The 17,595-nt window shown below is 41.2% G+C and overlaps 1 protein-coding gene across 2 annotated transcripts in view; it reads left to right on the top strand.

Annotated features, from left to right (window-relative positions):
* The window catches only part of LOC148035249 (internal alternative NAD(P)H-ubiquinone oxidoreductase A1, mitochondrial-like), a 63,006-nt gene extending 46,463 nt beyond the window's left edge, over positions 1–16,543 (top strand). Inside the window, exons 3-9 of one of the 2 annotated variants that reach the window (XR_015691172.1) lie at positions 2,604–2,764; positions 3,000–3,065; positions 13,376–13,539; positions 13,635–13,749; positions 14,098–14,277; positions 15,308–15,570; positions 15,674–16,543. Coding sequence is in view for 1 of the 2 variants with exons in the window: in XM_087680214.1 (XP_087536340.1) it covers positions 2,604–2,764; positions 3,000–3,065; positions 13,376–13,539; positions 13,635–13,749; positions 14,098–14,277; positions 15,308–15,460 (839 nt within the window). In the remaining variant the exon portion in view is untranslated. Of the gene's footprint in view, positions 1–2,603; positions 2,765–2,999; positions 3,066–13,375; positions 13,540–13,634; positions 13,750–14,097; positions 14,278–15,307 lie in introns of both variants that reach the window. The other variant, XM_087680214.1, reaches the window with a different exon arrangement.
* The last annotated feature ends 1,052 nt before the right edge of the window (positions 16,544–17,595 follow it).

Raw genomic sequence — 17,595 nt, forward strand, 5'->3', positions numbered from 1 at the left:
AGTGGTAATAGGGTACAAAAACCATGACATGCTATCCCACAATGCTTTTAATGACTTCGCAAATGAAGAGTCTTATACCTGCCCATGCCACCTGGTTTGGTGATCCAGAAATTGAGTGGCCAGCACAATTTCTATTTGGACACTCTAGTTCTCCGACGTATTTGCTTTGGCGAAGGTTGTGGAGAAAAAGTGAAAGTGACTGCAAAACAGGAGGAGACGTCAGCAGCTGAGTGAAAATAATGGCTGAGATGATAAAAGCATAGAGTGCAATTGTGAAGACGTAGGGTGCAACAGTGAAAACAAAGGTTTGACAGGCTGCTTACCAGCTGAAAGCTGCTGGCCAACTGTTAGATGATGCACCCAAGCCAGTCGAACACCACTGACCAATCAAGAAGAGTGGATCAGACCTGAAACAATAGTCAACAAAAGTAAACAACACCATAACGAAGATGCTTGGGGTCTGATACCATGTTAGATGAAAATGGAGCCATGGAGGCAAGAGATGAAGCTGCTGTATACACAAAGAACTGAACCATGTCAGATGAATATGGAGCAACAGAAGCAAAGAGATGAAGCTGCTGTTTACAAAAGAACTGAACAAAATAACAAGAACACATGAAGAAATAATGAACTTGAGAAATCAAATCTATATACAAAACCATTTGGAAACCAGCAGAGTGCTTCCACTCTCCATCTCTGCTGCAGGTTCCAATGTGCATGTATGATACAATAATGACATAGGGAGAGTGGCCTATAAATACTCAGTGAAAGGGCAATAAATAAATCAGGTTGGCCAGCTGTATAATGTGCCTGCACAGCCATGATATGTACAATGCTAGCAATTGCAGCTATCCAAATCCTCATTAGTGTCTAGAATCTAGTCCAGGTAAAAACTAGTGTTTGAGTGACAATTCAAAACCTGCCAAAAAGCAATAAGCATGTTGGAAATTTCAGCAGTCATGGAGTTGTGCAGTCCAATAATTGAAAACAAAGCATGAATGTGGACGAGCCCAAAAAAGTGAGTCATGTCTTTAGTACAAGTCTGACATGTTTCGTTGGCAGGTGGTCATTACAATTTTTCTTTTTTGTACAAGCGTAATCACAACCAAGGCACCCACAAGACACTTCCAATAATGATTTGTCTGCTGCAGTTTGCTTTTCCAAATCCATCACAGAAATTGCCCTTCCACCAGTTTTATAAATGGTATGGCTGGCCGCTGAATCCAAGTGAGTGGCAGAGGCCCTTTATATGCTTTTTCTGCAGGAATGTATTCAAAAGGTAACAACAGAATTGGTGACTAATGGTCTCATCATCCATTACATTGAGCTAAGGCACTGACCCCAAAGGCTGCCTTGAGTTCTCTACATAGGTCAGTTATGCATATGTAAAACAAATTTTCTACATTCTTGTGCATATGTTAAAGACATGGCCATCATCATCCACCACACCATACACTGTCTTGACGCCATGCTACAAGAAGTGATAAGTTCCATAAGGCTCAATTTCAGTCAATGATTGCTGAAATAACCTGCTCCAACAAGTACTTCAAACACATTGAATTGCCTCCTTGGATCCTGCCTTCTAGATGATTCAATCAGCCAACACTTCATCCCAATTCTGAGTAAGCCTTGTATCCCACTGCCCAATATCCATAAATAACCAGCAAATGGCCATAAGCATGAGTGTTAACCATAGTCCCAATATATAGGGCAGCTAGAATGATGGACAGGATGTTTCTGCCCAAAAATGCTAGGAGAAGAATAGATCCAAACCTCAATGCATCTTAGTGAACATGCTTTCTCAACCACTTTTATCCTTATGATTGGCCCAAAAATCTTCATTGCATGAGACACAAAAGAGTCAATGCTAGTTTTTGACCAGATCAACAAAGGTAGCAAAAACCGGAGATGCACCATTGATATGGGGACTGTTCAATTTTAGATAGACATGAAGAGGCCAAGTGGAATTTCTAGAAATCCAGCTTTCATAAGTGTTGCATAACCCAATCTTTTTATCGTTTGTGGAACATGGTATCTCAACCAGCTTATGTTGCTCTGTAATGGTGCATGACCATACACAGTCATGCCATTGCTCTTGTTTTTCAAGAGAAGCAGTTTACAGTTGGTAAATGTTATAATCTTGCTGCCAAGCGTGTTCAGGAGTGTCATAAGCACAGATACCTATTCTCTCCATTTTGAGGCATGAAGAATGAACAGATCAATATAAGCCACCAAATTTTTGGCGTCAAGCAAAATAAGAAGTTGCAGTTTCCCCAAAGTATCCATATAAGAGTTGCATGTGACAGTGCACTTAATGCCAACTTTGGTTATTGATAAATTCTTGGTGGGAAACCCCCAAAAGCAATGAAACCATAGACAATTATATCAAAAAGTGAAAATTAAGACACAATGGCCAACCTGTTTCAGGGGGTATAATAACATAAAGGTTCCCCCCATGTATAAGCATGTACTTATTAGGTGCCATGATACAACCTCCTTATGCTAATAGGACCTAGATTCAATACCTCGGTTATGTGGATCTACAAACATGGGGTGCCTCTTATGCCTTAGATGAGCATTTGATTCTCTGTCTTATTTTGCAGGGACATCAGAAGAGGAAAAGAAGAGATTGCTACATTGTGTTGTTGTAGGTGGAGGGCCTACAGGAGTTGAGTTTAGTGGCGAGCTTAGTGATTTCATAAGAAGGGATGTACATCAGCGATATGCTCATGTCCAAGATTACATTCATGTTACACTTATTGAGGTTTCGTACATTCTCCTACTCATAGATTACACTTCATGCATAGACCTTGTCATGCTCAATTTATTGAGAAGTAAATTCATAAATGGGGATTAAAAAGGCACTTTGATATCATTATATTCCCTCGGCAATATGTTAGTATAGTTTATTACATTAAAGAATCACATATGGAACACTATTTCTTCTATGTGAAAGAGGAGTGAAGTGCACGCGTCTCATGTTTCACAAATTTTTACAGGCAAAAGAGATTTTATCTTCATTTGATGTTGGACTGCGATCCTATGCAATCAAACATTTGACAAAGGTAACCACATTATTTTTTGTTTTTTTGTTGTCAATCCACTGAATTTGGATCATGCATGAGAATGACCTAGTTATTTTGAGCATGAAGCTTCTAAAACATGAACTCACACGGTTTAATCTCCAGAGTGGTGAGAGGAGAGCATTTTTGGGAATTGTCAACAGCATATTTTTGAAGCTGGAAGATGAATATGCTTGATTAACAAAGTAGTATCAACCACATATATGTAAAGATGTAAAGTTGAATGTGCTGGAAGTTTGATAAATAGAGGAGGTTTCAGAACGCCATGAGTGTACTTGCAAGTAGATGACAAAAGCAAATAGCCTCAATACTGCGGAAAACAATAGTTGGTGGAGCAGAGCTCTTTTTTTTTTCTAGAGAAAAGTGAAATTCTATTAACACACCTCAAAACAAAGTGTCCCAAGGTGAAAATCCAATTACAAAGCAGCCTTTTAAGGGACTTCCATATCAAGAATTGTATAACAAGAGAGGTGCCAGTATCCCAAGTCTTGAGAAAAGCATCTCTCTACTTCCTCATAGTGTCTGAGCTGCCTTGTATTCTCTCCCATCTCCCACAAAGGGTAGGCACAGTCTCTGTCCAGATCTTGGAGAGAGTCTCTGCTGTAGATATATCCAAAAAATCAATAGCCTGGCTACATCTGGCTGTCCATGTGTACCAAGCAATAATGCTAGCTATGAGCTCCCATCTGTGACAATGCCCCTAAGTCCATACTGTCTGTGAGAAATCTAGCATGAAAGTCCTGCTCACAAGCTACCCCGAGATGAGATAACCCACAAGCTGGGTCTTTGTTAGTGACCTGTGCAATTGTCCCCCACGTAGCAATCATAGAATCTGTAGTGCCATGAAACACCATCCTAAGGGCTCCTCCAGACCTAAGCCCATGGGTAATCCCATAAGCAATGCCTCTGAGTCTCCTCATGCTCCCCACATCTAGCGCAAGGAATATGTTCTCTACCATAACCAAGCCATGTACCAACTACTAAACTCTTGTGTGCTAGTAACCAAAGAAAGAGTGAAATATTTCTTGCTCTAAAGCTGTTCTCCAATCTCCTCTAGAAGTTTGCTAGGAAAGGCTGTGATATAGCTCACATAGTCCAGTGCTTAGCTGCAGCTAGCACCACTCTAGTCCTACTCATCTGTATTCTCCTCCCCAAGCTAGTGGTATAGCCAAAGAAGGGGACTTCTTGAGGCATCTCTACAAGTGAATCCCTCCATACCCAGTCCCTAGGATCCCACTGAAGCCTCTGTGGTGGCCTCTTCCTATATGCCCAATGTCTCCATCTATCTTTCATACAAGTCTGAGGGTCTAGGTCTAAGTACCAAGTTCTATCACAATGATCCACAACTCTAATCCTTTTTTGAGAGCATCCTATGAACTCTAACTGATCCAGATCCTATTGCCTAAGTCTACCATCCATCTCTACTGAAAAAGTAAACATACTCTCCCCCTAGTGGCTACCACTGCAAGAAGGATCTCTCCTCTGGTAAAGAGCTCTATCCATGTCTGATTTGTCAATGATTCATTCCTCCATTCAAGGGGTGCCACCTCGATGGTGCTCTCCATTATGACTTTGGTCATCCTGATGCCTTGAAGTCTCTGTCTTTGTATATGAGCCAGCAGCTCTAGAAAGGCAAACCACTCCTCCATTGTAGAAGCTACCTATGCAGAGAACCTCCCCCAAGATAGGCGGGTCCTCTCTCCAATGGTGTGGCCTCTCTCTATCTTGAGTAGTTGATTAAAAAGAAGTGGCTGCCTCAACTTCTCTTCAACACTTGCTGGGTCAATTTGGTGAAGTCCTATAGATACTGATCTCCATGCATGTATAAGAGATGTAGTAAATTTGACCTCAAAACTATTCCCAAGTTCTGTAGCTTGGATATGCTGAAATATCCAATGTGTACTAGGTTGCCACGGCCCTTTGCCCTCCATGAGCGGGAACAACCCTCTCTAATCTCCAGAATAGTAGCTTCTTCCATAGTTTCTCACTTGGAACAAGTCCCCTCACGATGAGCTTTACCATTAGTGCTTTACTTTGACTATCTGGGTCAATAACCCCCAAACTACCCTTGGATCTAGGCTGGATGATAACATCTCAAGCTACCTTAGCTCTGGCAGGACTACGATCTCCACTTGAGCAAATGAAATTCCTGATGAGCTACTTCACTTGGCCAATGCATGACCTAGAGAAGGCCCAACAAGAAGTTATGTACCACATGGTGGCCAACAAAACTTGATTTGCAACTACCACCTTGCCTACTAGTGATAGTCTTGCAATGCTCCAATATAGTAGCTTTTGTCTTATGCTAAGTAATAAGGGTGCCAACTGCTGCTCTAAAGAAATATCAATGCTTACATGTGGCAGCCCAAGTATCTCATAGAAGTGCCACGAGGGACCCAAGTGAAAGTCGCATGTGGTTTCTAGTCTATCTGTCGAGTATTGCAAACCCAAAATCCATAGGATTTGTGCTAGTTAATAAGAGCTCTTGAGGCAATGCAGAAGACTTGCATCACAGCAACAATGGCCCTAAAATTCTCCTCATCCCCATCCAGGTAGACAGATGTGTCATCTGCAAACTCTACATCCAGCAACTCAAACTGTGGAATGGGAAGTTTGAGGCCTCGAATACCTGTATTCCTATCCCTCAAGAAGGAGCTCATAGCCTCTACTACAAATAAGAAAAGGAGGGGTGCAAGGTGACATCCTTGTCCCATTGACCTTTGAATACTAAATCTGGCATCTTTGGTCCTAGCAATGAAGACTTGGGTGTGAGTTGATGAATATCCAGCGGATACACCTCTGATCCATTGCTCTAGGAAGCCCATCCTCAACGTGGTGCCCTCTAGAAACTCCCAATCAACTCTATTGTAGGCCTTCTTGAAATCGAGAAGCAAAATGATGAGATTTTGTCCCCTGGATTATGCAAGAGCTGTGGATTCCTAGAAGGTGAAAATATTGTCAAGGATGCTGCACTCTTGAACAAAACCAATTTGGGTAGGGTGAATGAGGTGTGGCCTTAGGAGAGAGAGTCCGAGGTTGATCATTCTGGCTAGGATTTTATACATGGTACCAAGCAAAGTGCTTTTGTCACCTTCAACTTTTCAAGTATACCTCAAAGCAACTTGAGCAGCTTTTCCTCGCATATGTGTTGATCCCTTTGTACAAAGCCCATCCATATTATGATTATGTACACATACATGAGTGAAGTTAGCTAAGTATGCATGCCAGTTTTTGGATGTTGGGAATTTTGATAATTAGGAGTCTTTATGATGTGCTCAAGCTGGAACATGATCCAAGTTTGGCAAACATGCTGTCTACTAATAGGGGAAATGACAAGGTTAGAATGTCTCTCTTATGAGCCCGCTAGAGTTTGGGGGACATTAGAGTGCCTTGGGTTTAGGGTTCCTTGTTTGGACACTAAGAGCTAGTTGTTGGCCACCATCTTGGGCGATTGGTTAGGGTTGTATGGTGCCTTGCATGTGTCTATATATAGCATTATATTTCCTATTTCCTTGGTGAGTGCATTGTTCATCGGTGCTATTGCTTGTCTCTCTTTCCCTCTAACCTTTTGCGTTGGCATTTGTGACTTCCATCATGATATTAGAATAGGGGTATTGAGCTTTGACATTCACCTTCTATGTCTTCCTTCTGTGTTGTGATTTTCCTCCACTTGTTGTTCCTCTACCTCTTAGCTCCTTAGCTTCTCCAGACTTTGCCTTGCAGCAAGAGCTTGCATGACAACCGTTGGTGGCACCTTTTGTGTCATGAATTTTACTAGTCTGAAAGTTCTCCTTGTGTTGAGCCTTGGAAGCTTCTACAACTGTTGGCTTGCACTTTATGCATTTCACGTTGTGTCCTTTACCCAATGTGCTGGTATTGACAGTCATGCATTTGTGTTTTTGACTCAGGCAGCCATCTGTTGCGATTTAACTTGGTGAAGTCACTTTTGGTGCTTGGCTGACTGGCTTTTGGGGAGCCCTTGGTATGAGGTGTTTGAAGTGGCTTTTGCAATCACGGTGATTGGTTTGTGCACTTTGTCATGTGGTGTGACAAGATGGTAGAGGCATCAAGTTTTGAGTCTTAACCTCAGGAGCTGAAATGGTGTGACCTAAGATGATAGGTGTGCTAAACTAGGAAAGGAGCATTTCTCATTCAACCTTAATTAGCTCATTAAAACAGCACCAAAACTCAAACTTTAGGGAAGAAGAATTTTTGTGTTCCATAAGCAAACTTTCTGAGTTTGGTTGGTTCCTCATTCACAAATAGATATTGTGCCCAGCCATTTAGCATCCTGTTCTTTTCAGCCATGAGTCTAATGCACCCAGTGGCTGTCCAGCCTTCAAGCAACCATTGCCATGCCTTCTTCAGCCTGTCACAACCTGCTACCTGCTGCCACCCAACCCACAGGAGGTGCTCCAGCTGCTGCATTTGCTTATCTGCTGCCTGATGGCAGCATCCAACCCATCCCCAGCACCTAGCGACTGCTCCAGCTCTGCAGGCAATCAGTTCTGCACTGCTTTTTGTGTTTTTACAGCCTGCCAGACATTAGACGTCACTCTTTCGGCTGTTGCATTCTTCTTCAGGCAGTAGACTACTGCGTTTACCAGTTCCAGCCCTCTAGATTGCCGTGTTTTGGTTTCCAGCTGGCTGCCCTACCATTTTCAAGATCATCCCAGCTCTGATTGGTGGCCCTTGGGATCCATCCCAGTGGATGTCACTGTCCGACTAGTCCCTCAGTTGCTTCCATGAGAGTCATCGACGTTGGACAGCTCTCCCTTTACACATTCATTTATTTACAACATTCTTTCATTTACTTCAGAGTTATCTTTCTTGTATATTTGCCTTTTGCATTTTTGTGTGAGATATCGTGTTTTGTTTGTGTTTATACATTCTATGTTTTCTCCATGCAAACCCTAGCATATCTTCACATGATATCAGAGCCAATGCTCTTCTAAAGAGTCTTCTGCACCTATCATGGATGCTTGGTTTGTTCAATACATGAGTGACAAGTAGCCAACTTGCAATGATTGAGACTTCTTTCTCTTGGAAAGCTACAATACCTTCTCTAGTTTCTCCATCACTAGAGGAATTGAGAAGACATTATGGCCTTATTGAGGAGGACAATGCATCATCTTTAACTTCATCTTTACTAGATGTAAGGCTCATGACATAAGTGAAGCTCCTTGAATTCATGCATGTGAAATATTCTTGCTACTATTGAGACACTTCTGGGAGCCTTGCACATTAGTTAGGATTAGTTGGTGAGGCTGGCCACCTCTGCACTTAGGGAGGACATGTTGCGTTCAGGACAACTAGCGACATATATTCATCATAGCTAGACCTGGTGTTAGGTTCGTATAAGTAGTTTGAGTCATGAAACAAAACCCTTGTTTCTTTGTCTTGTGCACAAGATTCGGATCTTGACAATTGAGCAGGAGCTTGAAGTAGATGTACTTCCGTAGATATACTTGACATTGTACCTTCTGTTTCATTTGAGCATGGAATTAGTAGTAACCATTTGCATTTCCCTCGTCTCTCCCTTTTTTGATCCTCACTTTTACTTTTCGTTTGGTTCCAATACTTAATATTTTCTTTTATTTGCTTTCAACAGCGTAGGTTTAAATTTCACCATTTGCATCAAGCACAATAGGATTAGGATCATTTGTTCCCCTTCCTAGCACTTTTTCTTTTTCGGTTCTACATGTTAGCTATCCATATGGTGAACACCACTTTGCATCTCAGTCCATTATTATGGGGATCCCACCCATTAACACTGTAGCTTACACACGCCCACAAGTGAATACATTTCAGAATGTAAGCTGCAGAAGTCAAATTTTAAATATATTTCTTTGTTCTTTTCCTTTGTTCCAAAAGTTTGTTTAATTTTTCCCATGCTTCTTTTGTGGCCCCTTTGATGTTTATATAATGGATGAGCCCTGTGGTTAAGTAAAGACCAATCAAAGCTAGAATGCTACCACTGCAGAAGAAACGGTCACATCAGCTTAAAATGCGGATTGAAGCACTTATCTAAATGCAAGGATTGCACAATTCACACTTCACATTCACTCACGTAGTTAGTATGTGAAGGTGTATAGGTTAGTCACCATCAGTTGCATAGTTAGTTGCATGATTAGTTGCACTATTAGTTATTCACTTAAACACGTGTTAGTTAGTCACACACACACACACACACACACAAATCTCACACTACATCACATAGCTCTTCATCACATCACCTAACTCTCAAACACTTTCAATCTCGGTTATGAGTTGCATGAGTTTTCTATTAAGGGGATAATCTGAAAGTCAAGTTGGCTGAATATAGGCGTTACTTGTTGAGTTCACTACCACTAGTTCCTTGAAGTTAGATGATAATCATGTCACATTTTTCTTAAACAAGTTGCCCCCTACATACTTCCACTTTATGCAACACATCATTTCATTAACCCAACTGTCTATTCATGTGGTATGCAAGGATGCATGATCAAGTCCACAAAAAGATCTCTTCTCCATCCTCGCTCTCAGAGGGGCCTTTGATATCCTCTTCTTTGAAGGTTAAATCTAGAGGTAGCAAGAACTCTCAAGATAGATAGGCAACTTAAAACAAGGGTGGTGTCGTGAGGATATGTATTTTTGAAACCTCACTTAACACGTGGATTGATTTTTAATCACATGGCTAAGTAAATGTTGCACATGTGAGGTGTAACTGGGGTTATAGTAAATTTAGGAGCTTGGGAAGGAAGGAAATCATGGGATGTCGAAGGCAAAGGTTGCTATAAGTTATGCCGCACAGGTACTTGGTGGTATCTGGTGCCAGTTGTTGGCCTAGATCATTCATTTGGCCATAAGTATCAGTTTTGGTGACACTAGAGAAGTGGCGTTTAATGGTATCTAATGTCAATCTGATAGTCAAAGATGGCGTAGAGACACTCGAAAATGGAAGTTTCCTAGTCAATTTAATTATTGGCCAGTTAGATTATTTTTCAAGGCATCGAAATAATTATTAGATTAATTTTCAAAGATTGAAAGTTAATACTTAATTATGGATAATGCTGGAAAAACCATTTGGGAAGGTTGCCACTTGTCAAAACTACAGATGCAAGATTGGAAAACGTCTTTAGAGGCTGGAGAGAGGTATTTTAGTATATTTAGCCTACAAGAGGGAGGGAGGAGGTGTTGCTGGTTTGATTTGCTACCATTGGAGGACCTTCTGAGGTAGCCAAGGGGAGGAGAAGACCAATCAACAGTAGGTGACAACATCTATAGGCTATTGAGACAGGGGAGCAACAGTAAATGACTGATTTTCTTAAGTTTTTTGCATTATAAGCTGTTGAGACAAGGCGGCATCAGTAAATGATTTTCTTCAATTCTTTGCAAAGAAACTCTGAATTTTCTCTCTCCTTAGCATTCTCTCTCATCTCCCAGCCTTTTTACAGCCTTGCTTCGAAGATTACAGCATTGAGATCACCAGAGGTCGATAAATTTCAGATTTCTTTGCTGTAAACCCTAATCAACAGCAGCAAAAATTAGGGTTTAGTAGCAGCTTCAGGAAGTGTGCAAGAAATTGGAAGCTTCAAGATTTGCATTTAATAGGGCTGAAGTTGTTTTTAGTCATTCAAGTGGAGGGATCAACAAATCAATGAATTTGGGGCATTTTCCATCTCCATCAAAGCGGGTGAAAGCCAATTAACTACCTGAATCAAGGGGCAAATTAGATTGAGGACTTGCTGGTCATTTTGGACAGCAAGGGGAGTTGGAATACTGAAAGGGATTGGGAGAATCTCGTTGTATATCGACTTTTTCTTCAATTAAGTTAAATAAATACCATAAGGGGTACCACTTTTGGGGCCATTAGGATGTCCATTGTCCAAGATTGTAAGTTAATTTGCATTTCTCAGTTTTGTAATAAATGCTATTGCTAGAACTAAGTTGTAATTAGGGAATTACTATCCATCCACGAAAGGAAGAATGGTTTCATGGTTCCATCGCCGGGATTACCACTCAATTCCTTGATTTGGTGGGTCTGAGGTGTGTGATTGCAAACCAAAGCTTTGTGCTAATATTGATTTTTACTCTCAGTTGAGAAATTACAACAATGTCTTCATACAGTGAAATGGACTCAAGCAGCGATGATGCCTCTCCGTAAGAACATTCACATGGGAATGAAGGAAATGCAATGCCTGACCTTGGAAAAGACTTAGACCATGGATAACAAGCTGAGAAAATGTTGCTATAGGGTAAGATGCATGGTCTTCAGGACATAAGGAGGCTGATGACCAACAAAGTGAAGAGGAAATTGATGACTAGTTTAAGAATTGGATGAGGACAATAGCAAATTTCTTTGTTGAATTGGCAAAGGATCCTCAATTTACTCGATTTTTAAATGCTTCAAAGAAGGACAACAAAGGCAAGAAGAAGACGACATCTTTTACATCTTCGGGATAGCATGATGCACCGAAGATAATGCCAAACCTTCATTTGAAGCTTCCAAAGATACTAATGAAATAAAACAGCTGGTACCTATGGGGCAAGGAATGCAAATGCAAGGCTATCACGGAAGTGCCAATCCAATGGATTTTGGACAGCCGTGTATATATGCTATGATGGGGCAACCAAGGTATTTTGGTGGAAGCAGGATTTTTCATGCTATGGTTGGACAAGGACCACATGCAGGAATATATGGCACAAATCCCTATGGTATGTAGCAATCGATGCACGGTGTGCAAGGCCCAATGTATTCCGGCATGGCTGGAAATATGCAAAATTCTATGTATGGTAGCATTGGCTTGATGCTTGGGGCACAAATTAGCATGTTTGGTATTGCATCTGCGCCCCCGAATGCATATGGGGCTCAAGGAATGAATACTCGTCATGCAAATGCTCCATTTGGTGTTGGTATTGATGTAAATTCAGCAAATGTACCCTTTTTGTAGCAGCCAGTGTATGACAACTTGGCACCCAAAGGGGTAGCAAAAGACTATGATGAGGGTGAAAAAGCAGTGAAGTTTGAGTCCTTTAGTGGTGTACAAGATAGGCTGAAAGCTTTGACTTTCATTTAGCAATTTGATGCAGCCTATTCAGGAGGAAACTTCATGGAGTCCTCGAAGATTTGAAAGGCAGCCACTTTCTTGAAAGGGAGGGAATGCAAGTCCATCCACGGCCCTTTGTTGCCAATGTGTCCTGACATTGTCCTGCCATCCACGCCTCTTGTGTGTCACATAAGCCTCTAGCTTTGACACTGCATTGTAGTCATCTGAGCTAGCCAGATGGCATGGTATTGGAGACCCACATGCTGTGGCTATGTTGGTTGGTTGACTTACCTGCTTTCATATTTTGGCTTGCATGGTGACATTCTGACTCCGAGCAGGTTTCGCATGCAGTACTGTGTTTGTCTTTCGGCTTGCCTGCAGTTTGCTGCTGCTCTTGTTGCGGTTGTGAGGCCATTTGTGGTAGCACAAGTGCTCCATGTGCTCCTTTGCTTGAGCATTCGGTTGTTGACACACATGTTGATTCTTGTGTGACCTACCTTGCTTTATATTGACTCTTGTAGTCATGTTTGCATACCACCAGTGTTGTGTGTGCAACCTTGCTCTCATTGGCAGTGTTCATGACTGTCTTAACGAATGCTGTGCTTTCATGTGTTTTGCATTGGGCCTTTGTGATGTGTTTTTCTTATGCCTTATGTTGAAGTGAGAGAGGGATAGCTGACTTTTGTATGCATTTGAACTGTGTTTCCTTCTGCATTGCATCATTCTAACAGTTTCACTGTGCAGCAAAGGCAACTTACAAAAGTTGACTTGGCTAGAGGGGAGTGGCTGCAGACGCACCACCAACTTGAGGGTGCAACCATTGGGTGACAATCTTAGCTGTGCAAGTGGCTCTCATAGCACTGCAGGTGAAAGTGATAGGAGAAGGAAGATATTCATATAAGGCACACATACTGAAGTCTTGACAGGTCCTCTTTGCACTACTAGATGGGTGTGTTAGTTCTCAGTTCCTGCATTGTGCTGTAGATAGATAGTCCTCTTTCTGTATAATGAGAATGTTCTTATGCAGTGCATAATAGTTTGACTTGACATATATAATCCTCATTGTGCTTCCGACTGCCAAAGCAAAATGTATCACAATATTTTCAACTCCTGTGTCCCTAATATTTAGTAAGCCAGAGTGATTGTACACGTTGCAAATAGGGTGGTGAGGATTTGTGGTTTGTCCTTAAAAGTGTTCCCAGGATAGCAGGTTTTTTGGATATTTAACAGGATGTCTGAATACAGCCTTTTGTGCACGTGCAGGCAGGGGTCAAATTCGTCCATGGAGTTGTGAAAGATGTTGAACCTGGGAAACTTGTGTTAAGTGATGGATCAGTGATACCTTACGGGTTGTTGGTGTGGTCAACTGGTGTAGGACCATCAGGATTCGTCAACTCCTTGCAATTGCCAAAGTCACCTGGTGGAAGGTCCTATATTTTCTCTACCTATTTTAATGTCTTTCGTCTTCAGAGCTGTTCCATTCAAACACTCGTACTAAGATTCTTCAATTCGTATTTTCTAGAATTGGAGTAGATGAAAGGCTGAGAGTTCCGGGAATGGAGGATGTATATGCGATTGGTGACTGCGCAGGGTTTGTTGAAAGTGTCGGGAAACCTGTATTACCTGCTCTCGCACAAGTTAGTGTTCAGAATATTTTTTCCTGCCGTGTAGTTTAGTGATACTAAACCTAATTTCATAGACTGATCTCTGATTGCATGTGGTCGCAAGTTTGTCAATTATTGTTCAACATTTTAAAATTCGGAATGCCAGAATTTCTAGAATCTAGAATATCAATTTTATCCATTAGGGCTTTCAAGCTTAAGCAATATATGGATGATTGGGCCCATCATGCTTGGGTTTGTCAAAGGTAGTGTTTATTAAAATAACTGATAAGGAGAAAACAGCCCTTGTTTTGCCAAGATCTATGTAGAACAGTAGAATTATGTTGGTGCCTTTGGTAGTGATGGTACGTTTTCTATGTTTAGGTTGCAGAAAGGCAAGGTAAATACCTTGCTAGAGAGCTGAACAGGTTATTAAAAGAAGGTGGTGGTTATGCTGGTACTTCTGCAAAGGTCTCTGAAGGCCCACCTTTTGTATACAAGCATTTGGGCAGTATGGCATCAGTCGGAAGGTACAAGGCGTTGATTGATCTGCGACAAAGTGAGGTACGTAATTTGAATCTACAATTATTGAATAAATGATATATGGGTGGTAATTTCCAGTTTCTACCCTGGAATGACCAGATTGATTACTGCACTCTCTGTTTCAAATAGGAACATTCATCGAGAAGTATTTGCAACAAGCGCAGTTGCACTGGGTTTGCACTGACATGTCCTTTTCCATCAGTGACTCAGAAAAAAATAGCGGAGATTGTGCCTTGTTTCTGACTCTAATATTTCTAGCCTCAGCTACCTGCAACAGCTCACTCCACGACTGTGACGTTGGAAGTGGCCCTGCTGCATGCTGCCAGATTCCACTAGAAGCTTGCCACGCCACTGGGGCCCTGGGGTCCAGCCATAATAAAATTGAGAGCTGGGAACGTTATATAGCATTGATTGATAGCGCACTTAGGCCTCAGAGTTTTAGTGGCATGTTTATTAAGGCAAATGTTTCCTATGGCCATAGTAACCTTGCTGTAGCCTTCCTTTTTCTATCTGTAGGAATCCCATCTTCCCTTCACTGGATATTTGCTAGCTGCTATGCATGGGGTGCAGTAGCTACTAGCCCGTCAATCCAAAAATATATGAGCAGGAATTTGATGCTGCATGTTTTGATAAATCTTACATTTGGAAGCCTGGATAGTGTACGATTTCACAGGTGCAAGGTTTTGAATCTGATACATTTAAGGGGATCCTATGCTATATTCAAGTCTGACTGCTATATTCAAATTGGAGGAAGGAAAATAAGGGGATTAGCAGTTCGTCACAAATACTTTCCGATTCCATGGACTATGTTAGGTTTGCAGGCGTGTGTTTTCTTCAGCTACCGTGTTTTAGATAGCATGGAGCTACTGTGTTTTAGATAGCACGGGGGTTATCACACCTATCACATTGGCTTTGTTAATCAGGTTAAGACAGAGCTGTGCCTTTAAAGAACAAATGTTAGTAGTTGGTGTTTGAGAAATTTCAGCTTCTGATCTAATAATGCACTGCTGCACTGCTTGTTTTCTGATAAGTGTGTTTATGATACATACAGAAGCAAGGAGGGTTCACATGGGCTGGCTTCTCGAGCTGGCTGGTGTGGCGGTCAGCGTATTTGACACGAGTTATCAGTTGGCGGAACAGATTTTATGTAGCTGTGAACTGGGCCACGACATTCGTTTTCGGTCGTGACATATCAAAGATCTAAACTGTTTTTTCTGGGTTCCAATCAGAGGATGGTGCAGTACTGTCAAGCCTGGTTTCCAATGAGAGGATGCTGCAGTTCTGTCAAGGCTGGATTTGCACCCGCAGCCCTGGGTATGTCACACACGAATCAATCTACCATGCAGAGTATTTCTCTTCTTTTGGGGTTATCAGCCCAGTGCTCTGAAGAGGGAGTTTTTGTATTTTGCCCTCCCAGAGGACACAGGTGACAGGGGAATGCCAATGAATGTTGTTGGCTGTCTGGGCTGCTGACCTAACCTACTAAACTACTCTTTCTGGCATAATAGAAGCAGAAATTGGATTCTAAGAGGCACAAGGAATTATAATAACCTGGCTGAACCAGTCTTCCCACGTGAAGATGCAGTCAAGCATTCTTGTCATCCATTGAGTTGGAATGGAATGGGACAATTTCTTTAAAGGAGGCTCTTAGTCCTTGTCAACTCAAGGATCATAAAGTTTAGACGAAATTAAACACATACTAAATAAGTTCCAGAGTGTAGTGTACGACAGAAAACCAAACACAAAAGAATGACATGCCAATGAATGATAGAAGTATTACAGAAACCTAAACGCTGAAGAAGATGAGCCTATCTGTCAAAGAAACATGGACTAAACAGTCGCAACACTTGCTACCATCCCTTAGTATTGCTGTTGCTAAATTTTCCGACCAAAAGCAGAAGTGTGTGAAGTTACGAGGGTGACCCAATAAAACATACTAGGTGCTCTGTGCCCAGGCCTGTGCAAAGCACAAGGCTAGTGCTTCACACTGGTATTATCAACAGTTAGGGTGCTTTGCACTCTAAGACATGCCTCATGAGCAAGAGGGTGTGCTTGCACATGCAACATATAAGAGCAAGGTTTATACATGCATTTGCATGCACATACACATGGAGTGTGTGCATGCATGTTGGTGTTCTCTCTATGTGCTTGTCGAGTATAGATTTTGACATCTAAACGGCTCAAAGCGAGAAAGAGATTTAAACAAAAATAGTGTTACCTAGCAAGAATCTCAGACAAAAGACTCTTTTAATCATTTTGTCATCTATTTTCCAAACTACAAAAGCCTTCGCCTATTTCTCATTCCTAAACTCAAAACAAAAAGATTTACATCTACATATTATACACATGCAACTATACATGCACACATTAGGTGATTATTTTAGATCCATGTCAAGTAAGATCTTATAGAGCTTAATGTTGGTATATTAGTTTTTAGTGTAATTAGTTTTTTTCCCCATAAATATAGTCTTATACATAGACCTAGGTGTACATATAAGTCTAATCCGAAATGTTATTATGCAAATCTGAAATCTATTATGTGATATATAAGTAGAAATGTATTCTCTTCAAATGGTAAAGCTTTAGACCACTATAAAATAAGAAGCAAGTTTCTTACAATTAACTATGAAAATGTTACGTTTTGTCGATTCTCACATACAATCCACTAGGTGAGAATCCACTAATTCCTAAAAGGAATCCTAGTGAGAGATTGGAGATTGCATGAGTGTGGAGAAGCTCTTGAATTAATAAGAGTTCCATGCCCCCTCAACGTTGAGCTTGTGTTGCCTTGATAGTATTGTGGTTGACGAGGTTGTTAAAGCTTGTTAGTTATATTGTACTAAATAGCTATCATTCTCCCTATATCAAGCTATAGTTTTTTTCATTGAATTTAAATGAGTAGCAAAGATGTAAGCATTGAAGCTTAACTTTATGCATCTACACATACTTATGTGCTTGCTTGTGTACATGTGTGTGTGTGTGTGTGTGTGTGTGTGTGTGTGTGTGTGTGCGCATAATATATGAGAGTATGGCTTACCCATGCATTTTGCACATGCAACATAGTGTGTGTATGCATGCATGTTGCTATTATATTTGTGCATGTTTCAAGAATGGATATTGGGGTCTTAATGGTTTGGCTACTCCTTTAGAGAAAGAATAGATTTAAACTTTCAGCTATGTAGGGTAACTTAGTAGCTTGGCCTCACCATTAGAGAAAATGGATTTTAACATGAAATTAGTTTTGCCTTATCAAGACCGAGTGGGGAAAGGCTTGTAGTCCTTTTTCACTTAGCTTAAAAGCTACAAAAGCCTTAGCCTAAACGTTTTCACAATATGAAG

The sequence above is a fragment of the Lygodium microphyllum genome, chromosome 6 (assembly GCF_053477565.2).
Source record: "Lygodium microphyllum isolate KBCC chromosome 6, Lygodium_microphyllum_v1.1.10, whole genome shotgun sequence".
Lineage (NCBI taxonomy): Eukaryota > Viridiplantae > Streptophyta > Polypodiopsida > Schizaeales > Lygodiaceae > Lygodium > Lygodium microphyllum.